This window comes from Strix aluco, chromosome 3 (assembly GCF_031877795.1).
Source record: "Strix aluco isolate bStrAlu1 chromosome 3, bStrAlu1.hap1, whole genome shotgun sequence".
NCBI lineage: Eukaryota > Metazoa > Chordata > Aves > Strigiformes > Strigidae > Strix > Strix aluco.
This window is the reverse complement of record NC_133933.1, coordinates 128,561,710-128,589,140: the sequence shown is the minus strand read 5'-3', so window position 1 is coordinate 128,589,140 and position 27,431 is coordinate 128,561,710. Positions and strand designations below refer to the sequence as shown.

At 39.4% G+C, this 27,431-nt stretch overlaps 1 protein-coding gene across 1 annotated transcript in view; it reads left to right on the top strand.

The window, feature by feature from the left end:
- The window catches only part of PKHD1 (PKHD1 ciliary IPT domain containing fibrocystin/polyductin), a 271,462-nt gene that overhangs the window by 182,391 nt on the left and 61,640 nt on the right, over positions 1–27,431 (top strand). The window contains exons 53-59 of the mRNA XM_074820252.1: positions 1,423–1,536; positions 3,488–3,575; positions 7,385–7,539; positions 9,458–9,610; positions 9,977–10,855; positions 11,998–12,160; positions 16,100–16,260. Coding sequence (XP_074676353.1) covers positions 1,423–1,536; positions 3,488–3,575; positions 7,385–7,539; positions 9,458–9,610; positions 9,977–10,855; positions 11,998–12,160; positions 16,100–16,260 — 1,713 coding nt within the window. The remainder of the gene's footprint in view (positions 1–1,422; positions 1,537–3,487; positions 3,576–7,384; positions 7,540–9,457; positions 9,611–9,976; positions 10,856–11,997; positions 12,161–16,099; positions 16,261–27,431) is intronic.

The following is a 27,431-nucleotide window of genomic DNA, read 5'->3' as shown; positions in this document are numbered from 1 at the left end:
TTTGTAACTGACTAAACTAGAAGAATTAGTAAATGCTTTGTGAACAGGAGTAGAATAATAGCACCAATAATAACACCAACAGTAATCCATAATGATAATTAATAATAATCCCCTACTTTAAGGGGACATAATCATGATTAGGTAATGGTAATTGTGAATAACATTGTAAGATCAATATAAAGGCCTCCAAACATTTTTGTTGATTCTCTCTTTGGTCTTCAGTGCAATAACTTTATCCCAGGGGGTAAGGTTGACCTGAGGATTGGGAAAGGTATGTTCAGGCTGACTATTTTAAATCACAACTTGCTGTGAAGGTGAAGCAGGAAAACAATCACTCTGCGTACAAAAATACACACAGATGTCTACTTAACTCTTCCGCTGCTGTAGGTGGATATATGTCTAACCTAGTGCATCAGTGGCGAAAGTGCTTATCACTAGTTTTGCTTTGTGAAAGTAGTATTTGGTTACAGCCCTAGTCCTGGTTTTCTTCTGTTCAAACAACAGTTATTGAGTTAAACAAGTCAAAGATGGTTTGGATGGACGATGGACACTGTAAAATCAAATTCCCTCCATGTCCCCAGAGAAGATACGAGCTCACTGGTGTGATGTATATTAGATGGGGAGCATGCAAGTCTTGTACTGTTTGTCTTTTACCCAGTTAAAAGCTGTACAAATAATTTAAATATCCACAGATACCAGTCAGACACTGGTGGGGGACAATGAATTTATTCATTTCACTTAATTAAAAAATACTCTCAAAGAGGAATGTTTCTTTAGGATACAAAATCAACTCTCTTTTCCAAACTAGTAATTTTTAAGTATAAAAAGAACATGACAGGCCAGCTAATTTTGTACAGATATGTATATATTTTTTAGTTCTACATCTGCTGCATTTTTCTGTTGCATAATTGATTTAATCTCTAATTTTAAAGGAACGCCGAACTCTTTTACTGGACTCCTCATACATTTCTCCAGGGCAAAAACTGTCCTACTTTTTCCTCCTTAGTATCTGTTTAGTGCTGGGCCATTTTCTTCTGAAACTATAAACTACCCTTGGTGAAATAAATGAAGTCACAGTTGGAATACAGTTTACTGTACAGACTTATTACCACAAGATAAGAGCACCATCACACACACCAAAACTTCTTGGGCATTTTCTTTTCCACTACTCTTTTCCCTCAATCTTTCCATTGGTCTGAAAGTCTATTTTACCCATCCTGGCTGCAGAACTCATGATTACCTGGAAAATGGTGAAATTGTAAAGGAGCAGAAAGGCAAAAATGGGCTAATAAGGGAAACACTAGTTCAGCCATTTAGACTTTTAAATCTGGATTCACACACCCCAGTTCCTTCTCAAGTTCAGCATTACAAAAGCCACTGATACCTCTGTGGTGGGTTGTTGTTGTTTTATTTTTATTGCAGGTTCTTTCCAACATCCCCTAGAAAGGGATTTAAAGCTGCTGGTCCTTCTTCGGGCATCTGAAGGGATTTACTGTGATCGTCTGGAAGAAATAAATGTCCACCCAGGGAGTATTGGTATGAAAAATGAGTTCACTTTTTCATAGGAAACCATGTTGTTGAGGCTGTTATTGTATCATACAGGAAAACATCTAACAAAGTTACATATATTTTCTGAGCTAAAATTTTTAACTTTCACCAGGCCAATTCATGGATTTTCTGTGGAGATTTTGTTTAGGTAAAATTTGACAGAAGTGAGCAACTAATCAGATCAAATCCTGAAGTCTTTATATGAGAAACTAGAGAGGACTTCAAAGGACTTATACACATATACAAGGGTTTGTCTTGGTTCTAGACTTGAGATTTGTAAAAGGTATTTGTCAAAGTTGAAGGTATTAAAACTAAGATGACCTTTTTGAGTGGAGAGAAATGCACATTGCCATAGGGTATTTGGTCTCAGTTATCTTTGGTCTCTCCTAGGATGAAACAAATTGCCCTCAAGTTTCCAGGCTAAGATGATGAACTTAAACTCGTATCACTATTTTTAAATGCCTGACTTAAGTGAGATGAATTTCTAGATGGATCCAAATACACATATTAAATATTTCCAAGCATTTGGACCCATAGAATGATGGACAAAAGAAGGTTTATGTTAACTTATACATGTCCTCATATAATTATGGTTAAAGAAATGTTGACTTTTCAGTTTTCTCTTTTTTAAATGTTTTCTATTTTTTTATGTTTTAAAATATATTTTAAACAATACTTGAGTATTACAAGACTTTGTTTATTGCTGAACTTTTGTAAAGACAATAGAAATTCAAACTACTATCAAAAGAAATTGCCTGGATCAGTATTTGTAGAATATTAAAGAAATTCAGAGAAACAAACAAACAAACAAAAAAACCCAATTTGTTTCTGATTGATAGTGACATTGAGAAACTATTGCACACATTGACCAAGTAATTACAAACTTCTAGCAAATAGCTAAGTGGAATGTTTGGAAGACAAGACAGAAACCTAATTGTCAGAGGAAATGGATTCTGAGGGGTTTTTTAAGTCTAAATTACTTAGGAGTTGAAGTATAGCAAGAGCTAGCAATTTGACTTCCTGTGATTTTAGGGGCTAGAAAAGAAAGACAGATGCATTGCTGCAGTTTAGCACTCTATCACAGATCAAATGAGACTTCACAACTGTTCACCCTATCCTCTTAAACCACAGCAAATGCAAGATCATGGAAGTTTTTCTGAATGTCTGTCTTGGTGGGATAATCAGGGTTGCATTACCAATGCTTGCTGCAGTCTGCTTTTGGACTATAATGGCACAATATGTCATGGAAAAAGTTGTCCATGGAGGAGATTAACCCAAGCAGTAAAATGGGTTCACTAAATACTTGAAGAACAACTCCTCTGAAACAATCTGTCACTATAAGAGATTCAGAACAAATGTTAAACTTACTCAAACTGAAAGGTTTCAGATCAGGTCAACAAATTGAAACAAAACATTTCAATACAGGAATTCAGAATTTTTTTCATGCTTCAAATGTAATCTTCTTGGAACATGTCATCTATATGAATAGTTCCTATATTTTGGCTTTTTGTGCTGCTTTTGGATCGCCTTTCTGGAAAGAAATAGTGATTTTTTTCACAGATCAGAAAAATAAATAATAGCTGAGCAATTTTTTTTGCATTGTTCACTCCTGGAGTTTTTACTTAATTTGTTTACTTGGGTAGATTTATTTTTTAAGGTAGATACCTTTGCCTGCAATTCCAGTTTGAGATAATGAGACTTCTATGGTACCATCCCCTTTCTTGTGTTTACATGTGATGGTCATTTTACTTTATTAATGATTTATTTCTAGTTCCCTTTGTATTGCAAGTGGAGGCTATGTGTTGTTCTTACACTTTTCATAAAATATAGTCACATTCTTTAATAAATATAAAGATTTCCCTGTATTTATTTATTGGTTCAGTTCTTCTCAAGTCTCTCTTTCCCCTAACCTTTGAACACCTGCTTCTGTTTTTTCCAGGGGTTTATGGACAAGTCCAAATTTATAGTGCATATCCTAAGACATCTTGGACACATCTGGGAACTAACGTTGATCCTGGCAATGAAAGGTGGTATTTTGCCCAAATATGCCTCCAAATATTAAGTTTTGGCTCCTGTTCCTATGACTTGTATTAATGTTCCTATGAGTTGTATTACTCTTTTCCTTTGTGACAGGCTCTGTTTAAACTATGTCTAGGTAGAAAAAGAACAACTATGTTACATCTTGCAAGAAAATGATACTATTTTTAGATTAATTTTAATTCTGAACAACAAAGCTGAGCCAGCCTTCCTTCCTTCCTTCCTTCCTTCCTTCCTTCCTTCCTTCCTTCCTTCCTTCCTTCCTTCCTTCCTTCCTTCCTTCCTTCCTTCCTTCCTTCCTTCCTTCCTTCCTTCCTCCCTCCCTCCCTCCCTCCCTTCCTCCCTTCCTCCCTTCCTCCCTTCCTCCCTTCCTCCCTTCCTCCCTCCCTTCCCCCCTTCCCTCCTTCCCTTCCCTTCCCTTCCCTTCCCTTCCCTTCCCTTCCCTTCCCTTCCCTTCCCTTCCCTTCCCTTCCCTTCCCTTCCCTTCCCTTCCCTTCCCTTCCCTTCCCTTCCCTTCCCTTCCCTTCCCTTCCCTTCCCTTCCCTTCCCTTCCCTTCCCTTCCCTTCCCTTCCCTTCCCTTCCCTTCCCTTCCCTTCCCTTCCCTTCCCTTCCCTCCCCTCCCCTCCCCTCCCCTCCCCTCCCCTCCCCTCCCCTCCCCTCCCCTCCCCTCCCCTTCCCTTCCCTTCCCTTCCCTTCCCTTCCCTTCCCTTCCCTTCCCTTCCCTTCCCTTCCCTTCCCTTCCCTTCCCTTCCCTTCCCTTCCCTTCCCTTCCCTTCCCTTCCCTTCCCTTCCCTTCCCTCCCCTCCCCTCCCCTCCCCTCCCCTCCCCTCCCCTTCCCACTCCCCTTCCCAACTCCCCTTCCCAACTCCCCTTCCCCATACAAATCATGTTCTTCAGCATCTTAGATCAGTCCTTTACCAATTGTTTTCTGGAGTGAACATATTAATTGCTCCTATTAGAGTCAATCTTTCTGGTGTATATAATTAATGTCAATTAGCTCAAAGAATATAAGGCTGCCTGCATAGCCTGAAGAGTAAGGTTTCTGTCTGGGATGTGAGTCTTCCGAGGTATAGACACATTTTCACTTAACCTTGGCAAAAATAGCTTTGAAATGCTACTTTTTCTCTTCCCTGATGCTGTCCATCCATAAGCTTTCACAGTCCCTGCAGCAGATTCATCTTCATCATCACTTACCCATGAATTCAGTCTGAAGGCTTAGCCAAAACCATCACCTAAGGCACGTTAAGTAGACTTGCCATAGATGTTAAGTGAACAGGTATATATGGCCTGGAGTTCAAACTTTTCATCTGAACCAGAGAACATGTCTGCTTCTGCTCTGTACGTGCACCGACCATTAGTTGGGGTGGGGTGGGCACCTACCTTGCCCTCTCTGGAGCTCTCATCCTTGATTCTGTTACACAAAATTGGTATTGCCTTTTGGTCTAATTCTTTCAAGTGCTTCTTTTTAAACTGAAGTATGTGTATTCAAGAAAAAAATTCTGTTAGTCAGGCCTAGCAAAAACTCATTGGAAGAGTTTCTATCTGGATAGAGGTGAAATATCAGCATTTAGGGAATTATTTGGAAACTCATTGTAAAGATGGCAATGGAAGTACAAAGACCTTACCAGTAGGATTTGTCTGGTTTTGGGTCTCACACAGTTGAGTGTCTAGTGTAGATTAATTGTTTAGGATTGCTGTACAGTCAATGGAAAGACAGATACTTCCAGATGTGGATTCAAACCATGCAACATTAGAATCACCCTCTGGAAATTCTTCTCTTTCCCTGATTAGGATGGGAGTTCAGAGTAAACAGATTCTTGACTGAAGCATGCCAGTGAAATACTTGGATGAAAGGGATCCAGGCTAGTATTGGTCTGCTGCCCAGATGTTTTATGTGAAATATCGTGAAGTGTTAAGATACAAGTATTTGGAGTTTATTCATCCACCTTAAATATCTCAGAAAAAATTGTTTCCATTGTTAAAAGAAAGAAAAAGCAAAAAACCCCGAAGTTATTTATCATGAAAGGTTTACTAAGAGCAAGCTAAGAGTTAATGTGGTTAGATACAGGAAATAAGCAAGTCAGTGCTAGAATATGAAAGCTGAAGGAAGTGGCTTTTTTATTGACTGAGAGAAGCTGCTCCATATATTTTCCATCATGAATCAGCACATGAGTTAGGGAAGGACTTATGCTTTCAAAAAGAAGGAGAAGAAAAAAAAGTACTTACAGCGAAAACCTTAATTAGTATTTCAATGGATTAGTATCTTAGATGGTGTATATTACAGACCATATTTTCATTTGTTTACTGATTCCTCTTATTAGACTTTGAAATGCAAGAGTCAAAAAAGTTAAATTTGGGTCTGCAAGACATAAATTGTTATTGGAGTGTATGCCTGGGAACGGGCTTAAGATTCAACTTCTAGTATGGGTTGCATGTGAACTGTCAAAAATCCCGAATATATGTCACAATTACTCTTCCTCAATGTGGTTTTGCTTCCTCTTTGCCAGTGCATTTAACCTTGAACAATACATAGTTTTCAGTCGTTCTAGCACTCTCCTGCCATTTCAGAAGATATTCAGTGCTTCATCTAAGCAAAAAAAATCAAAATTTTGGTAGACTTCTCTAATGAATGTTCACAGGTGCTGAAAACTAAAAGCATCCATCCTGAGCCTAACTCATCTTTGAAAAAAACTGAGAGAGGAGACACTAGGAAAACTTGGCAACATAGCTCACTAGTTACATCCCTTTAGGACTTTCCTTCCTCTCTGCACTTCTGTCACTCTTGACTGCATGATGAGGCATTCTCTGAATTCGTTCAGTCGCCTGTTTTCTCAACAATTACCAGAGGAATATAGATCATCACCTGGCCAGCACCAGTCACACCTGCAAAGGCGTTCATCAAATATATATAAACACTGATCATTATCCATTTTGCTTTCACTAAATGCTTTTATTTTCTCTATGTGAAGCTAAAAAAAATCCTGAGCTACAAATATGACTTTGAATGCAAAGGGGCACCTTCTGTTCAGGATTAAACAGATAAATGTAGGTGTCTTTTTAATGTTTAAAAAAGTACTTAAGCTCCCATTAGAGTCAGCAGAGTTCTAGGTGCTGGAGCCTAGAGGGCTATTCAGGTACCAAGGGCAGGATTCATGTATCTAAACATAGGTTTTAGACTCATCTGAGGTGCCTTTGGGCTCATATGAGATGCCTTTGAGTCCCATCCATGGCTTCCACCTGTGTCTCCAGGAATGCTCCATGAACAAGTCCTATCAGATCTTAGATATCCTGGAACATCTCAGATAGCAAGAGGTGCTCTTGTCTAAGGAATCAAATCCTGCTCTATGTGCCAGTTCAGAGAGCTGAATTGCATTCTGCCCACTACCGACTGTACTGATCAACTATAGTGGAAGTTTGAATGCCAAGTGCACACACACACCCCTACACATGGACACCTACATATTGTTGTCTAAGTCCAAAACTGACTATATAAGGTATTCGTGGCACCGAAAATGGTCTGACATGTCTTTGGTAGGCAACTTGAGCTCTGCAACTCTTTACTGGAACTGTATTACCTTATTAGTCAGTGGTGTGAAATAGATGTTTCAGGATTAATTTCCTCCCACATATTTTAGACATCTGTTTTTGCAGAAAGCCTTAAAGGGGTTTTTCCTAGAGCGTAGCCTGTGGATTCTTTCTGAGATCTGCCTAGGCAAAACTGTTGTTAATTTTTTAGGAAATCTGTAAGTGCAACTCTCATAAACGTAATGACATTGATTTAATATCTTGGCATTACAGGATTTTTGTGAGGGAAGAAGTAGATTGGAATCACAGTGGAGATGTTGTGATCAGCTCTTCCTCCTATGAAGCCCACCAAGCTGAAGTAGTTACACTGAAAGAAGTCAATGGTCATAGCATAAGGATTCATGAGCGCCTTCTGCACAGACATATTGGTAAAGAATCTGTCTTTCCATTTGAGACAGTTTTTTTCCGAAGCATTGACCTTCCATTTCATATCTCACCAAGATCAGTTCTACTTTATTGGCATATCTTCATTTCTTTCTCCCTATGCTTTTTTCTTGGTGTTTTGGTACTGAAGACATCATTCTCAGCATTGCATAGAATAGCTGATTCTAACATGAATTTCTGGAAATAGAATTAATTCAGTGCTGAATACTTTTGGAAAACTTCTGTATGTTTCATGTCTTAAGTAGAACTGGTTAACAGAGAGAAAAAGTAACTGAAATTTTAAAGGAAAAAAAAAAGAGCAGATTTTTTTAGGCCATTTGCACTGTTTCTGTGGTGTGTCAAAAACTGATTTTTTTTTTTTTTTTCAAATTTCAAAGTAATTAGATTAATAGAGTTTAAAGTACAAACTTTTATTAATTCTATGGCATGAAACTAATGTGTTTATTTGTGATCCAATATGTAAACAAACATAAAATCTGTATATAGCTCTATTTCCTCTGTAGATTACACAGGATCTGCATTTAAATGGAAAAAGTGATGTATTGTTGATAATTTCTTTACTTTTATTTCAGAGTATAAGGTAAATTTATTACCATCTATTTAATTTTTTTTTTTTTTAAAAAGAATTTTAATAACAAGTCAAATTCTGAAGCTCCAAAACCAGGATTTTTCCTGTGCATAGCAATATTTTTTTAATTTGGTCTTTATTCAAACTAGTAGGCACAGAAGTTGGTATGATTAATAAAAAGGCTCAGAAATATTGTGTTTTAAATGGCTATACTTGTGTTAGTAAACAAAGCTTTACTTGGAACTGAACCCTGTTCTGTGATTATCCGTAGCGTTAATCAATAGTAGCCTCCATGGTATAGTTTTGTGTGAAAACTGCGTTTAAAAAAAAAAATGCAGTTCAAAAGATAGCACATCTAGAGCCCATTTCCAATAGTTTATGCATGGTCTTTCTATTTTGCAGGGAAGGAAGAAACCTGCCAGTCAGTCTTGGGGCCAGAGAATGGTTCTTAACTTATTTTCTTAGCTAATGTAGATATAAAAATCTATCTTGAGATTAAATGTTTGCATACACATTGAGTACTGCAGCAGTTGTTAGATATAGGTGGAAAAAAAAAGACTTATGGGAGAATTAAGAGCTATGTAAATACTGGGATTCACTTGGGCAAATGTAAATATCTGCAGTAAATGTTCACACGTGAGCTAGTCACTCTCAGAGCCCTTGATAATCAAAGCAGAAAAATACATACTGCTCACCTGTATTTCATCGCCCCCTAAAGCAGACGTATAAAATAGATAACAAATTGCACTTGAGAATTGCTCTCCATTGTACATAAAACCAGTTTGGATAACTAAATCATATCTGTAGATATCTAAAGTCACCTGAGATTAATTCCACGCTAGACATCTGCATAAACTCTCTCAAAAGCCTCATTTAGAAAGACTTTATTTAGAAAACACACACAACCAAAACTCCTTAGCAAATTGGTTTTTAGCATTGCCATTGGTCTGATCCTAACAAGAATTCATGGAGATCAACTCTGCAGTGTACTGAAGAATAACTAACTCCAGCACATATAGCTTAGAAAAAATGAAGCGTGAATCTGTTCATTGATTTGGCAGCTGCACACCGCAGGGAAAAGATTTAGCACCTCCTTTTTCTAAAAATGAAATATGTTGGTAAAATACAAGTGCATGGTGAATATTTGATGGTCAGGTGGCCTTTCTGGTTTTGTGTTGATGCATGTAGATAGTGCTGGAGGAAAAACACACCTGAATGTCAGTGCAGATTCTACAGAGAAGCTGTGCATAAGCTGTCAGGCTTTATGTCCCTCAAAGCACTGGTTTATAGGTATGATAGACACTTATCACATTTTGTTTCTTGAAACTCTCCAGGGCATTTCCATGACACAGAAGATGGTAGACGCATCCCTTTGGCTGCAGAGGTTGGACTCCTCACACGGAACATACAGATCAAGTCTGATGTGACTTGCGCTGGGAGGATGCTGGTGGGACGATTTACAGACTCCAGTGGGACGGTGTTTGAAGGTAGTTGAGATTCACCTCTCCTCATCCATCAGACTAGTTCTGCCCAGGGAAACACAGTCTACCACCAGGTGCATCCATTCACATGTACTATGCAGTTCTATGCAAACTGACTGTGCGACATGTGTGAAACATGAGTATTAATAATATTTCATAAATAATGCAATGTATTTTAGGAGGGGCTGTTTTGTGGTTAGTTGGTTTGTACTATAACTTTATACATATTTATGAACAAATACCCATTACTGGCAATACACTGACAAAGATTGTCTGCTATTATATGCCTGAGTGCTGTTTAAATGGGTGTCATACATACCAGTTTTAGGTAATTTTGTAAGCTTTTATTTCACTATATTTATCTCATTGCAGGTGTCCTTCAACTCTTAAATGTTGAATTTTTGAACTTTGGACCTCCTCAGCTTTCTGCTGTTGAATTCAGGAATATATCCCAAGGGTCCTCAGTGGTGTCATCCAGCATTAATGGTAGCTGCGGAGCTGGCATTAAAGCAGTCATGAGCAACTGGATCTTGTTGCACGATAACATGGTGTTCAACACAGTTGGACCTGGCATCGATTTGGAAGGGCAAAACCATTCTCTCACCAGGAACCTTGTTATTCTGAGCAGGCAGCCAGAAGACTTATTAAACTGGGTTGCTGGCATCAAGGTGAACCTTGTCATTGGTGTCTCCCTCTGTGGCAATGCTGTGGCAGGATCTGAGCGAATTGGCTTTCATATCAGGGGCCAAGAGTGTTTGCTAGATGGAGAGTATTGCAGCAAGAACATTGCCCATTCAAGCCTCCATGGTATTCATCTGTACCAGGGAGATGAATTTCAGACCTGCACTAGAATCACAGGTTTTCTGTCTTATAAGAATTATGACTATGGTGTCATGTTCCACCTTGGAAGCAGCGTCATCCTGGACAATGTGGTGCTGGTGGACAACACAGTGGGTCTCATGCCAGTAGTGTACTGTCTCTATGCTAAACAATGCCACACAGGGAAAAGATTCATAGAACTTAGAAACTCCGTCATTGTCGCAACAAGCTCAACTTTTGACTGCATCAGAGACAGGATCAAACCTCACTCAGCTGATCTAACAGCCAAGGATCGACCACCACATTACCCTCTAGGAGGCCGTGTTGGGATTTTATGGCCTACATTTACCACTGTTCCCAGTCAAAGGCCAGATAACCCATGGCACAAAACTGGGCATTGTCCAAAAGTCTTGGGACTCATGAAGTTGAAAGGTTGGTCTTCCACGTCCAGTGGCCAGACTATTCTGTCACTGTTTTTCTTAACTAATTACATTTTTCCAGTTGAAGTTGCAGCCTTCCACACCCACAAATGGATGTGGTGAGGAAATCCTCACATCAGTGGAATTAATAACAGAATTCTTCTTCAGTTCAATACAGTTAAATTAAAAAAAAAAATTATTTGGCATTTTTCACTTTCTGAATCTACTGCAGTATAATTATGTCATGCGCTATGTATATATTTTACTTCAAACATGCCTGCCTTTGCTGCTATTTTTCCACTTGATTCATCTCTCTGATCTACAGTTATCTCTAGTTAAATAAAGGTACTAAGTTTGAGAAGTGAATAGCACACTTTGTATAGAATTTGCGTAGAACATAATGACTACAGCTGCACAGAAACAGTTATGGCTTTTATTGTTATAAGGGATTACACAAGAGGGATAAAAGTCAGTTATATATCCTGCATCTTTGGTTCAAATGACTTTTACTGTCCCCAGAGTAATATTTGTATATAGCGGAACCTAGATAGCTGGTTGCCGTGGTGGGATCTAAATGCCTCACAGTTTTTCATGACTTTATCCCTCACTGCTACCTACTTTTGTAAGAAAGTACATTATTGTCTTTTTACTGAAGAATAAGAGCGACAGAAAAAGACAAATAGACTTGCTCAGGGACTCACAGAAAATTTGTAGCAAAACATGGATTTTGTAGCTGCACAAGCGTTCAGTGCCAGAGTCAAGCACATGTCACCAGACCCAGCTTATCTTATATTAATATCTGGCAAGTGGATAAAAGATCCAAGGCAGGTTGTCAACAAACTGGTTCTTACTGATTAAGTTGAAAATTTATTAATCACTCTTGGTTTTGTTTCTTTTTCATTTACTATTTCCTTTGCTTTCATTTCCTATGGGCATGACTTGGTTTTTGTCAACTTAGGATATAACTTGGCCATGGAATATTCTAAAGCCAACTGAAGATCTATAAGCAGTGCAATTAGACTGATTTAAAAATGATTTGTATATATATATATGGGAGGGATTTAACATGGAAAATAGAACAGAGCCTTTCTCTCTCTAGTTCTGGCACTCCTCTAACTACTTTTCCTTACTTGATCTTCTCTTAATCCCTGGCAGAAGTCACCTTTACTGGTTTTACAAAGAGCTGCCACAGTGAAGACAGGGATGTCTGTATCATGTCAAATGCTGACCATTTAGACATCATGCCTCTTATCACAGCAGAGACATCAAGGATGTTACATGTCGATGAGAAGGACAAGTTTTACTTTCATCCAGCAAGGTAATATGCTTCATTTTGAACTATCCTTTTCAATGGTTTCTGAAAAAAAAAGCACCTACAGTTTTGGGACTATCCTCACCTCTGTTTGTATCAGCTGTCTTTTTGTATTGTCTTGCAAAGAGTTTAAGCAATTAGTTTAGCCTGGATGTCTAGCTGCAGAGCAGTCCCATTCTTTGTCTCTGCTCTTGTACTGCTCCTGTCTGGTAAAAATAAGCAAGCTCAGACATTAAACAAACACTCACATAAAAACTCAAATCCAGAAAAAAGAAAATAAGAAAAAAATCCCAAACTTAGTTAGGGCAATTTTTTTAAATTTGAGGTTCAGATTCCATCCAGGTGCATCTCCAGAGCAATCCTCTTGGATTTCCCCTTTTACTGACACTTGTATAGCAAAACAAGCCTCACATATCCCATTTCTTAAGACTCCATCCTGAGCATCTCTGTCTTCTTAGCCTCAGGCATCAGAAAATGTCAGGACCTCCAGCAAAAAACCCTGAGATGGGGAATGTCCTTTTGTTCAGGGAAGCGGAGCTTGATTTTTGCCTGCGAGATCACATCAGAAATGTTGATCAGTACCAGGCAGGCTGTGAGATGTCACGTGATTGCCAGAACTGCTCCCGCCCAGGGAGAATATCATCTGTGTGTAGAGGAACATGGAGGAGGGAAGGGAGAGCTTCATTTGTAACCTTAAGTCACTGCTGGTTGCAGCGGTTTAAACATACCACATCCAATGGAAACCACATGCCTATTTATTTATTACAACCAGTGAACACAATACAGAGGCTACATCAGGAAAGCCTTGAAGTAGCAAAAAAATCCAACATGGATTCCACTTGCCAGTCAAAAATAATTGGAGGTGTCCCACACTGCTATGTTTAGAGACCCTCCAGCCTTCTGCTAGAATTTTTATTTTATAGTATATTTTTGCTTTTTGCTCTGGGCATTCGTTTGCGTGTAGATTTCTGAGACCTGTCCAGCCTGTCAGCTCCCATTATGTTTCACTCTTGTATCCATCCCACAGTACTATGCTATTAGTGAGCTGCTGATACAGTCCACTGGAAGAGCTGTTGATTTTCAAACATGATGAATGCACATGGATTACTAGTGCTTTCTTAGTAGTCTGGCACACCTCGGAGGGTGATTACATCTCTCAGTGCTCCTCATGCATTATCTGCATGCATTTATTTAATCCACCTTTAACTGCTGAGCTTGGTCCAGGCTGTGGCTGCATTGTTCTGCTTCACCATCCTGAGGGGATATCTTGATGGATATGTCCTCTCAAAGAGAAGGTGAGCATTGCCTTAGAGCAAGAGAGGAAATAGAAACATCAGGGAATATGGCAAGACCGTGAAGTACTTTTCTTGTCCCACTGGCAGTCCTAACCAGTTGAAATGCTGGATCTTCTGAGAGATGTTCAAGAATTGAACTAGCTGTCAGGATCGGAGGAGCTATCTTTGTTCTCCACCTCTCTTGAGATGTGTTGATTTGGGCATTGGCCCATTTGTTTCTCCGCCTTTACTGTAAATCTCTGCCTGCATCTGTTTGCCACATTCAAGATATCAATAATTGCTTTTTCTCCAACCTGAACCCAAGAAATTCTAAGTTTTCTTCAAGACTTAATGTGTATCCATGTAGCAATCTGAAGATGTTTCCACGGACTTTGCTGGAATACAAGTCATTGTATCTCATTGTATTTTGTAATAAGAGTGATATGGCCAGTTGGCTAGTTCCTCTAAACTGTGTTAAACCTTTATTCAAAATGCAGTTGAAAGCACTTAAGATTCTCAACATGTGATTCAGCTCACCACACTTTAGTGACCCAAAAATCAGGCATGTAATCTAAAGAAGACACCAAACTCATTCTGTAGTCAATAGAGACTCTTGTCTAGGAAATTATTAATCTCACCGGTACTATATATGTCTTGGGTGAGATGAGTTCCCCTCCAACAAACCTGTCCTGTTTCATGTACCTCCCTCTGTAAAAGCCAGTCTTTAATGATCTACATAAAAATTTATAAGCTTTTCTGTCTGTTTCAAGTGATTAAACTTACAATTTCCTCCTGAGAGTATACTGATGATAGAATTGGATAAATTTATTCAAAAATTAGATGCGGTTTACTGAGATACATTATCATGCTGTCCAAAAAGAGCTTTGTTCTAGTTTGGACTAATGCTCTGAAACCCTCTAACCTTATTAATCTTATTTTCAAAGTATGGTTTAATTCTATTTTTAGGATCTAAACCTGTCATTAGAAAGAGAGAAATAGCTATTCATTGTCTGGGAGACAGTGCTGGTTGAGTAATCATTTAGTACTAGATATGTGTGACTGGGTGATGAAACCCTGAACCAAGTGTAACTTTGAGGTGAGATCCATGTCCACTTTACTTTAAGCCCATCAAAACCACCAAAATGACATTGAACCTCCAAACCCAATTTTTTATTAGAACATAAATTAGGACAGTAATATTTTCAGACACAGTTCCAAATACCTGGGTATGAAAGAAAAACAACAACCAACAAAATAGGTTTATAAACACATTAATCTTTATGCACGGTGTCCTATTAAAATGAGTTTTCTCTTTCAAGTGTTCTTCTGCTCTAGAAATGTTAAGTGGCTCCTTGACCTGCAACAAACTTCTCTGAATTCCTAGAAGTCTCTTTATTTTGTTTCTTCAGGTTATGCTCATACTAACAAATTAAGTAGAGCCAAGGAACAAGCCATCAGAACTTGAGTTTTAGCACTTTTCAACGCTTAGCATGGTCATTGGCTTGGCTTTGGCATGAACCAGCTAACATTGACCCAATCAATGCCATAGTTTGAGAGCTGGTCAAGGACTTTTCAAAACTGATCGTTTGGATGGGACTATCCTGTTTTGAATGCTAAGGGAATTTAACTCTACAGACATGGACAGACTCTATCAGTTGATCTGGGAAAAGTATGTGTTCTGAAACTGGCTAACTTGGATAGATGGACCCTCTGTGGCCTGACTGTGAATCTTCTTCCTGCTTGTTCCAGGAGTCTCCAAGCCTTTATTTAAGATGTGTGTTTCCCGCTGGGTCCCTCTCTCATACTTTCTGTCATTTCACCTTGCTTCATGCTTTCTTCTGCATAAGCTGAGTTGCACATGGAAAGGTGCAATTTTCTGACCCATCAGGAGGCTCCCCCATTCCAGAGTGCAGAAGTAAGAACAAGACAAACAGGTACTTCTGGGCAGCCAGTGTTTTTTAACAAAATACTATGTACAACACACACCAATCTGTGAGCAAAAATAAACAATCCATCACCTGCTGGAGGTGAAGAGCCTGTACCATATCAGCACTGCAAACTGAAGCAGAGTTATTTCTGGTCACTTAGTGTGATAGAAGCCAATACACGATTCACTCAGCAACTACAGATTTCATCTGCCATAGGTCAAAAATTAATGGCATATGAATAGTGATGGTTCCATCACTGTAATTCCTCTAATCAGGAGAACCAAGAGGGAAGCAAAGGTACCCAAACTGCAATTGTACAACTGGCTCTAAGGACCATGATAGTCCACACTGGCCAAAACAAACCCCAGGGAAGAGATTTGGGGATAGATGTTATACTAGAAAGAAGATGATTTTCTCTGTCCAAATCCAGCCAACATTTGGAGAGAGAAGATGTTGGGTTTTTGTTTTTGGTTTTGGGTTTTTTTTTGAGTTTCTATGCAAACATGCCAAAATATAAATATTGCTACAGAATTTCTTTGCACAGTATGTCAGATCTCAGCTGATACGCTTGGGTTTCATTCATTTTCACTTATTTTCCATTTTTTTCTTTTCTTGGGCATGTGAGTTCACCTAGAAAATATCAAGGTGTTGCATGTATATGCAGAAGTGTTTGTTGCCAGTGTAAATATATTACAAACAACAGCTCTCTTCTTCATAATAACATTACCTCTCCTACCTGTCAGTGTACAGACCTCTGAAGACACCATGTTTCCTGAAAAGAGATGCCAAGGCTCCAGGAAGGCCCTTTTCAAGGATTTGGATGGAGGTGTCCTGGACCTAGAACCGCCTGTTTCTGTTTTCCCAAAGTCAGAATTTGAATGGACGCAGTTCTACTTGCAAGCTGGTAAGTGCCTGTGCTGACTGGAGTGCATGCAAAGTCATGCATGCATTTGACCCATGAGATGTTGTTTTACCCCAGGCTTTCACTGAGACCTACAAACTGAGGTCAAGATGGTGGTGGTCCTAGATTGTGATGCCTTTCCAGGATGGAATGTAGTGAGTTACAGTGTATAAATCTGGGAGGCCTCACTGCACAGTTATGTGTCCACCAGTGCCTCTCTGCCTTCTTGCATAATCATGTCAGCTGGCATCCTTAGTCCCTTTAGGTTTTAATTCATTCATTTTAATACCAGAACAGAACTTACCTGCCCTCTGCAAAGTCCTCTGACAGCATTAAGTGAGACATGCCATGTAAATACTATGTAAGTGAAAAATAATAACAATTGGCCCAGTGAGTATTTTCATCCATATCCCACTGAGGAGATAATCAAGATGAAAACCCACTCCAGAAGTTTAAAGACCCCTCTCTCTGGTTTAAAAAGGCCCACTTTGCTCAGTCACCACTTTCTGAAGGTTCACACAGCAAGGCTCCGTTCTCATCCTGATTAAAACTCTGCTCTCTGATTCCAAATAAACTCTTTAATTACAATTAGCGTTTCCTGCGCTTGCTGCTGAGGGCGGCCATTTTGCTGAAAAGGCGCACCATTTGTGACTCCAGCGGTATGGGAGACTGATTGAAGGAACTGTAATTAATCCTGTTTTTCATCCTGCTCTAGAACTGATTAAACATAAGAACTTTAACCAAAATGTCTAATGTGTACCCAGTACAGGTTTTTCCTCTAAGGATCCCACTCTAACTGGCTACTTACAGGGCTGATTAATGTGTTGTCTAGGTGCAAACACACTGGTTTTAATTCTACCTTTTCTGCCCTGATTATGAATCACATGAAGTGCTAATACCCCAGCAGTAGTACCACTGGGCACCAGCATATTTATGCATGCATACTTTTGCATACAGAACGTGGATTTTATTTAGACTCACACCATTTTTAGGACACCCTGGCACACAGTCATAGGCATGCCAGCAATCCCCACCATCTATAGTGCACTGACAGTGCAACCTGCACTCCACAGGGTTTATCTCCTTGTGTAATGAAGGCGATAGCATATGGTAAATGCCGCCTGCCTCTGAGGCTATAACAAAATTGTGTTTTCTTCTTGTTGCCCAGATATTTTTCCACCTCCCTTCAAAACTATGTGTTAAATTCCTCTGTATTTTTCATTCTGACCTGCAGTTCCTTTCCTCTTGAGGTTGACATTTGGAAAGACACAGCTTGATGCTAAGGTGAATTCATAGTCATCTTCTTCCCTTCTCTACCCCCTACTTCTCCTTCTTGAAAGTTGTAGTGCTGAGTATTTTGCACAGTGCAATGCAGGCTCCCACACTAGACAAATAACAGAAAATTCTTGCCTTTCCTTCTCCCACAAATCTTCTGGGGGCCAAATTCCCCCTTGGCATGACAGTGCTTCGAGGCCAGTGAAGATGGTGGTGTTATGACACTGTTGAACAGAATTTGGCCCTCAGAGTTCTGCCTTTCCTGAATTCAGATGAGCATTTAGTAATCATGTTATCTGGGTGGTCAAGATAACTGCCTGCTGCGTATCCACCTGGTACGCTGTTAAATCTGAGTATTCTGACTGTGAGAGATTAAAAACCAGGCCTGCGAGAAACACAGACTAAGAAAAACAGCCTGAGAAAGCAATGAAAGGGACATGACACTGATCACCTCCAGCAGCTTCATCAGAGAACTGCAATGAGGTGGTTAACGCTCTGCTAGCCTGACTAACCACGGAAACAGCAGATAGTCTTTTCAGGGAGCTATACAACATCCTTGCCACTTCCACAGTTCAGGGGGACAAATTTTTTTGAGACTCGAAAGCTCTGGTTTTCCACATCCTCTTAATTGCATCTTTATACAGATGCATATATATATATATATATATTCCCTTTAAGCTTCTAGTTTGGACAATTAGCTTGAAATTATTGGCCCTCAGCCATTTCTAGATATTCTGATTATTCCAGGGGGAACAAACCAAAACACTCAATATGCTTCAGGCACACAAAATCCAGAAAGATGTTCTCTCAGAAGAATACCATAGGGAAAAGATTGTGAGAGCCATAACTGGGGCACAGGGGATCATTCAGTATGATACTAATAATCCTGAATTCACATGATGTCTTTTACTGAAGACTCAATTAATTTAGAATATATATAATATATTATTTGTATATATATATATATATGTGTGCAAAAGGCAAGGAAGAACCACTTGTCTTCCTGAGTTCTGCCCACTGCAGATGGGCAACAGCGAGCCATACAAGGTATAATTAATCATGTACCATTTTTTTTTGTCTTACTGTGTGCCTGATCTTTTACCTGCTGTGTTAGCTCTCTGGGTCATAGACCAGGTCTTTTTATTGTGTCTTTCTGTAGAAACAGAATTGTTCACATAAAACTGAAGTTTTAGTTTTCTGGATAAACCACAGAATTCAGAAAAAAAAACCCATGAGGGAACAGGTCCAAGATTTTTGTTATTATTATTTCTACTAAAAGAAAAAAGAGCAACAACAAAAGTGGTTTTGAGTCAAACAAAGCATAATTGTTTTTTAATCTAAGGGTACTTTTTGCTCTGTTTTTTTCTCTTAAATATAATGCTGTAAAAGTTTAGAATGAAATGTTTTCCAACCCCCCCACCCCCTAAATAATTTATGAGGAACTTTCATAGTAACATTTTTCATATTATCCAAAATAATTTAATGAGTTTAACATGAATTTGTAATTATTTTAATCTCTTTGAGCTGCCATTTTTGGATGACAAAATGTTTTTCTCCCCAAACTCATCTCTATACCAAACCTCTTACAAAAGAGCTTGGGGCCAGGCCTCGAGCACTAAATGGTACCACGATACAGGAAATACAAGAATCACAAGCTGTAGAGCAGAATTAACTATAGACATGAGTGTGTCTAACTGAGAGATGAAGGGTAAGTGAAGAGTCTGTGTACTCAACTGATTTCTGTGTCCAGGTTAAAACGCCTACTCCACGGAGAAGAGCTGATACAACCATCATTCTGTAGTTAAAGTTTCAACCATTTGCTGTCTATCTGCAATATTTATAGGACTCTGTTATCATACTGCCACACATCTGTAATCTGACAACAACCAGCTCCCAGAGACATTGAAGTTCATTGTTTTCCCTGGGGAAACATAGCTGAGGACCGGAGGTGGGTAGAAGATTCATCTGACCCCACTTCCACTGCCTCCAGTGTCCTCTCTAGTGAAGAAAGAGAGATTGACACCCTAAGGGCAGAAGTTAGGTGGGCTGATATACGGATGTCTGAGAGATGAAACCAAGTCTTTCAAGTTTTAGCCTAGAGCCTGCAGGCACACGTTTTCTTCCTGCTGGCAGATACATTCTAGGCATTTTTAAAAGAAATTTGGGCTGAATAATTATAGAATCATAGAACAGCCCTGGTTGGAAGGGGCCTCAAAAGATCATCTGGTCCAAATTTCTGTGGTGAAAGGATCCTAGGTGAAATTATATAGCACCCTGTCTAATTGCATCTTGAAAACCTCCAGTGATGGAGACTCTACCACTTTCTTAAGGAGGTTGTTCCAGTGAATTATTGTTCTCACTGCATAAAATTTATTTCTTATATTGAGATGAGTCCTCTCCTGGTGCGAATAGTACCTGTTGCTCCTTGTCTTCTCCATATGTCTCCTTGTGAAGAGAGAGCCTTTGTCCTCTTTGTAGCTTCCCTTTAAGTACTGGAATACTGTGATGGGATCCCCCCTGACCCTTCTCTTCTCCAGGGAGAAAAGACCTAACCCCTTCAGTCTTTCCCCATAGGACAGGTTCTCCAGCACTGATCATCTTTTGCCTTTCCTTTCAATCCTCTCCAGTCTGTCTGCGTCTTTTTTGAACTGTGGGGACCAGAACTGGACACTGTACTCTAGATCTGGCTTGACAACTCTGAGTAGCGTGAGATAATCATGTCTCTATGTCTACTTCCAATGCCTCTGTGGATACAGCCCAGGATCTGATTTGCCATTCAGCAGCACACTGCTAACTGATGTTTAACTTGTTGATCACCAGGACCCCCAGGTCCCTTTCAGCATAGCTGCTCCCCAGCCACATAGATCCTAGCCTGTACTGGGCTATTTGGTTAGAGGTGCAGGACTTTGCACTTGTCTTTGTTAAACTTCATACAGTCCTTGCTAGCTCACATTTCCAGCCTGTCCAAGTCTCTCTGTAAGATGGCTCTCCCTCCAGATGTGTACACTTCAGCAACCAGTTTAGTGTCAAGAGCAAATTTAGTGAGGGTGCTTTCAATCTCATCATCCAGATGATTGATGAAGATGTTGAACAGCATGGGACGCAGTATCAATCCTTGGGGCACAAAGAAGCTAGCCTGAATATTAAATTGTTGCCTATGTCAGTGACCCAATTTAGTGATAAAGTGACTAAGAAAAGCAGAAATTAGTAGATATTTGCTTGGTTCTGTGCAGCCAGATACTGAGCATCAGTAACTTAACAACCTGTTTGTCTTCTTTTATCCTGATTTGTAGGAGAAATATTACGATGGGGTTATAGCCGGAGAAATGGGAATTTGGGGAGGGGAAAAAAGAAAGGAAATGGCCATCAGAAAATCTGTCTGCCAGTATCTATACTTGTAGAATTGTTTTTCCCCCTTGTTAGAGGCGACAATATGACTCTCACTTTCCAAGAAAACCCAAAAGATTGCAAATTGCTATGTTGGTCTTTAATCTTGGCTGATATTTATAGTCAAATATTAGACTATGAAGACTCCAGATGTCAGAGGTTTACAGCATGAAAGCAGGTTGGCATCCCAGACAATATTGGATTCTTCAGGATAGATACCTCTGAGTGTTCGTATTCATGCAGGCAGAGATCCAGCCCCCCAGTGATCTTGTGCACATCCAAAAGTGAGTCCTTCTGGTTCTTACTCTTCCCCTTCAGCATGGCTTCAAATTTGGCCAGAAGAATAACCTTTCTGTGTTTCATGAAATTGTTAATTATAATTCAGAGTTCCCAATAGGACTTCCATGCTAGTTTCTAAAGACGTGCAGAAAGATCCTTAGGTTTGCATGAGAGAAATTTGATGCGTAATTGATGGAGTCTCTGTTCTACTTACTTTTACTTGTCAGAGTAATTCTGATGTACTGAAGGATTATGAAATTCTGGGCTATAAGATTTAGCTATTATGCAACTTTTTCTTCCTGTTGTTAAAAGGGGCTCCTTGCATTTCCTGTGAATAACTGCGTTTATCTTCTACCTTACACTAGTAAAACCTGGCATCTCCTTGTAAATTCTTTGGATTCAGAATCACAGAATCATCTAGGTTGGAAAAGACCTTGAAGATCATCTAGTCCAACCATTAACCTAACATTGTCAGTTCCCAACTACACCATATCCCTAAGTGCTATGTTGACCCTACTCTTGAACACCTCCAGGGATGGGGACTCCACCACCTCCCTGGGCAGCCCATTCCAATGCCCAACAACCCATTCTGTAAAGAAATGCTTCCTAATATCTAGTCTAAACCTTCCCTGGTGCAACTTGAGGTCATTATCTCTTGTCCTGTCGCTTGTTACTTGGTTGAAGAGACTCATCCCCAGTTCTCTGCACCCTCCTTTCAGGTAGTTGCAGAGGGTGATGAGGTCTCCCCTCAGCCTCCTCTTCTTCAGACTAAACCCCCCCAGTTCCCTCAGCCGCTCCCCATCTCACCTGTGCTCCAGACCCTTCACCAGCTTCGTTGCCCTTCTCTGGACACGCTCGAGTCATTCAATGGCCTTTTTGTAGTGAGGGGCCCAAAACTGAACACAGTAATCGAGGTGTGGCCTCACCAGTGCCAAGTACAGGGGTAAGATCCCTTCCCTGTCCCAGTACAGTACAGTAGATACAGTAGAAGTATCAGTGAAATTTAGGTCTGTAATATCCCTGTGGGATAGGCACGTATTTTGACACTAGTTTCCCAGGCAGAGGAGAGAATTTTTGACTTGCCCAAGGTCAGTCATTGAATTAATGCATATCTTTCCAAAACCTGACAGCCAGACTCTTAATCAAAAAGCACCCCACTCTGCTTAGGCAGGTTGAACAGTATGGTTTTATTATCTAGAATCAGCCAAAAGTGTATTTTGCATATGACTTTTTTATTAAAAAACACGCCTGGAGCAATTTTTTGGAACTTTACCGAACATTTGAATTCTGACTATGGTTTTAAACAAAAAAAAAATCCCAAACTTATTATTTATTATTATTACTACCACCACCACCACTACTACTACTACTACTACTACTACTATTACTCTTATTATTTTAAAAACTGAAGAAATATTTTATTTTTAAAAAGTTGAGTCATCTTTAGTGGGAACCTATTGATGAGAGGATTAGTGTGTTGTGGACAATTATCTTTTTATCTGACTAACAGAAAACTGAAACTACATTTTCCTATGTTGTTTTCAATCTAGACAAATCTGAACCTGTGAAATTCCTATAGTAGTCTTGCTTGCTCTCTAGAGGTAATCAGTACATTTTCTAGATTATAAAAAGGTAGGTATTTCATATGTAAATGTTTGTCTGAAGCAACTTGCACAGACATTTAAGCACTTGATTTTGTCAACAGCTATTGTAAAAAGTCTTTGAAAGATCGTATAGCATTGAAGTCAGATGTCATAAATGAATATTCAGAGGTCTACTTGTTTCATTAGAAATAAGATAAAATGTCAGATCTAGGTATAAACAATCCAAAATTCCCAGGGATGTGGATCCAGGATTTTTGTACAATCCTCTTTATTCTGGTAATTTTTATTATTAAATAAAATTCTCAAGTAATAGTTAAGGAAGTGCATATTTTTAATACACAGGCTGCCAATATAATTTAGGGCTAAAGCTGTGTGAAAATGTTGAACCATATATATTTAATATTCAAGGACTATGATTAGGCACACCTGCTATGCATAATCATGTGTAGTAATTAAAGATGTTTGAGAAGAGAATGCAGGTTTGGTAGATTTGCAAGGAATGAAACAGGTGCAATATTGGCCTGAAACATTTATTTTTTTCCTCTGAAGCTTTTTTTTTTGTTGTTCACAGATAGAAATTTCCTTTTTCTGCAATAAATGGCCCATGCAAAATGGGTTGAAAGTGGCAATGGAGGACATTAAAAGAACTGTTATCAAGTTATAGTTTTATAAAAACCAAAATCTAATATAATCAGAAAATCCTTGTGACTTTTGCTTATTTTTTCTGAAAACACATCCCTGGTAAAGATTTCAGCAGACCTTAACTAATATGAGACTAAAGTCAGAACAAGGTTGAGAGGATTCTTTTGATGCTCATGGGAGAACAAGGTCTAAAGTAAGCCAAACGGAAAATAAGTTATTTTTGTATCTTTGGTACCTGTGTGGTGGCTCATCAGGTGTGAGATGGCTGACCGTGCTGAACTAAAGACTCAGGTCTGCTACCTGAGGGCAGCATGACAGAGTGAGGGACATCTGTGGGTGGTGAATCCACCAGTTGGGAAAGAAGGCCCGCAGTTCATCTGGGTGCCACCGTGAGACTGTGACTTAGTGGACAGCTCTGCCAAAGCAAAATACTCCTCTGCGTAATTTGTTTTGTTAAATCATGGAGGAATAGTCCAGAGTTGGAGATCTTGCAAACTAGGTCAGGATTGGGGCTGATGTGGCCATATGACATTCCCACTTTGAAATACTATAAATTACTTTCCCTCAAACTCATCTGTATCTCAGCCTCTAATAAATAGCTATTTTCCTTTTTTTGGGATGTTATTTCCTTAATTCTGAAGCTAGAATATAAGATGAATGACATTGTTAATTTTCCATGTGATCAGAAATGCATATATATATACTTATACAAAGGTATAAGCCTATCAGACTTTATCATCTTGTTCCCATGGAGATCATCAAATGATTTGCTCATGATGAATCAAAAAAACCTTGGGCAAACCTATCCATTTGAACGTTCAATGGGGTTTATCTTTTTGTACCACTCTTTTTTTTTTTCCCTAAATTTCTCGGGTACTTTTAAAAAGGCATGCACCAGTGTTCAGCTGCATAAAATGTAAAATATGTGTTTGTATCTATTAGGAATAATGAAATTTGGAAAAAGTGATTGCAAAGTCAGGTCCCTGACTATGAGAGATAACCTTGGCCCTTAGGATAGCAATTCTTTTTGAAGACGTGCCAGCATAGTTCACACCTACAGTTGCTATCAGAAATTCTTGGCTTCTCCTTTTAACCTTAATCCCTGAGGATAGAAAGAACAACTGAACTCCTGTATTTAAGAAGCTATTTAGAAAAATGACACCATTTTTAGAGTTTGTGAAATCTCAGAGAGTCCATTTGTTTCCCTGTGAGCTAAAAAATACCTCAGTGCCCCCAAAACACTACATCACCTTCATTTAGGAGTCTAGTTATGGATTTGATATCCACCTCTCTATCTTTCTGTATATAAATGTTGTTTGCGACCCAAGCATAAGCTTTCTTATCATCATTGACGTGATGAGGCTACTATTTCAGGGTAGTGGTTCTCAACTGGATTTATAAAGGGTTGGTGGTCCATGAAACCTGAGTAACTGATGCACACATCACTCACGGATTAATTTAGAAGCCTGACAATTAAAAGTGAAAAGAATCATTAGGCATCTGGAAAACAGAAGCTATGAAGAATGGCTGGCAAAGTTGGGTGGTTCAGTCTTGAAGAGAAGAGATGGATGAGAGATTTAAGAACTGCCTCCAAAAATATGGAAGACTGCTGTGGAGTAGAGAGAAATAAATTTCTCTCCAAGTCTATAGAATCAGAAATAAGGGGCTGAAATTTTATCAAGATAATTTTAGATGTAGGGGAGGAAATGTTAGAATAAAGACAGCAAAACACTGGAGTAGCCTGCCTGACTGGGTTGCAGAGTCCCTGTCAGTGGAAGTTGTGCAAACATCCTTAGATTGTCCAGATAGAGCTGATCTTTTCCTGAGGAGGGGGGAGGATGAGTCAAATAACTCCAGAAGGTCCTTTCTGGACCGATTTTCAATATTCTGTAAGGATGTTCAGTGGTCTGCAGGAACCTTTGAGGTCTGACAGTGATTTATATGTCCAAAGGCCAGGGTGTTATAGTAGGAAGGTCTGGTAATTAGGACTTTCTAAATACTTTTGATGAAGACAAAGAGTGACTACTAGGGAGGTAATTAGTGCAGAGAGATTCTCTCCCAACCCATGCACTTGGTCCCTCTCAGCAAGTCTGCCTGTTCTTGTGGAATGCTAATGGGCTTGAAAGGTTGTGCAATATCTAAGTGTAGAGGTTAGTCCCATGGAAAATGTACAGAGTCTGAACCAAAGTGAAGCAGGTTCTTTACCTGGGACCTCTTCTCAAAGCTCAGTAGCTCAGACATCATGCTTTTTCTCCTGAGGCAGTTTCACTCCTATTTATCATTCCTACTTCAGTGATGCCCACAGATCTGGGTCAGTAGATGGGTTTTGTTACTACTAGATACCATCCAGAAACTTTTCTGGTACCATCTGGAAGAAGCTGCTGATATTAATAGTCGACCCAGAAGGCTTCAGGAGGAACAGAGAAAAGTGGAGAAGTGAGCTGCTCCAGAGTGAGTCAGGGAGAGCTGAGGACAGCAGCCTATATGGTACAGCCTCTCTAGATTTGATGGCTGTTACCTTTAAGGAGACAAGATGGCTGTGTTTATGCAATTAAAAAAAGAAATGTGAATTGCATCCTGCAAGTATAACTATATTATTTTCCTTAGATCTTAGAAGCATATCTATAATCCAACCAAACTGCTGAGTGTTAGTTTGCAGAGCTTTACAGGGGAAGCCTTGCATTTTGCAACAATTAATTTTGCAGAGGAAGCAGCCTGTTTAAAGACGCCTGCAGCAGTCACTAAAATATGTGTTGTTTTTCAAGGCCACCAGACACACAGTTGGCTAGGTTGGCTAATAAACAAAACAACAATGCAAAAACCCAGCCTCATGGGGTTTGCAGGAAGAAAGGATGAGAAATAAAATGAATAATGCTTACCTGCTAGGGGTGGGTGAAGACTATAATTGTTTAGCCCCCAGCAGATCCCTGCAAGGGTTAAAAATGACAAAGATATTAGTTGGTGACTGCTAAGATTGTTGGTTTGAAGCTCTGGGCAAAACAGAGACTGTTATTTACCGGACTTGGTCGATTTACTTCTTAATGCAATAATGACCTGTGAAATGAAACGTGAGCTAGACAATTGTTCCTCATTGTTTCCAGTAAAACATCCTTTCATACCCCATTAAACCACCATTAATTCCATTTGAAAGAGAAGCAGGCACAAACACCAAGGGATCTCTCTCTCTCTTTTCCTCTTTTCCTCTCTTTGTGGGACTGATCAAGGCCTGTAGATAGCAAAGCAGCTTTCTTATCCACTTTAGAGGGTGTTGGGCAGCCTGTGGGGGCCACGTTTCTGAATGAGCACCAGAGAGATCTACTGGATTGGCACCCAGTGGATCACATTCCTGAGTTTAGCAGAAGAACATATCAGCTAACCTGGTAAACACAGTTGGTTTATTGATGTTAATACATCATGTTTCTCTCTTTTTTAGGTCGGCTTTCTTTAAGTACAAGATTTAGGTAATCATGCAGTGTATGTGCATATATATATGTGTGCCATTTCCCACACAGTAATTTTTAACCCATTTTCAATTTCAATCAAAAGTAGTAGATGGGTAAGTTCTTGAAAATAATAGACTCCTACAGGTTAAAAAAAAAAAAAAAAAAAAAGGGTTCTAGGAAGAAAAACACTATGAGTAAACCCCTCTGTCCCCTCAAAGGGAGATATTCCTTGGTATCCATTTCTTGGCTACCAAGAAATGTTCTCTGGAGAGAATCTCCAGTTTTGTGTCCCAACTAAAGGCAAAACTTTTTGTACATGCCAGGGAATCCACCCACAGCTCTGTAATAAAGCACTGGTTTCACTTTGTATGAAACTGGTTTCTTTAACTCCTGTTTCTCCTCCGCTGAAGCATTAAAAGATGTGTAGATATGGCACTTAGGGACACGGTTTAGTCGGACTTGGCAGTGTTATGTTTATGGTTGGACTCAATGATCTTAAAGGTCTTTTCCAACCTAAATGATTCTGTGATCCCTGATTCTATAT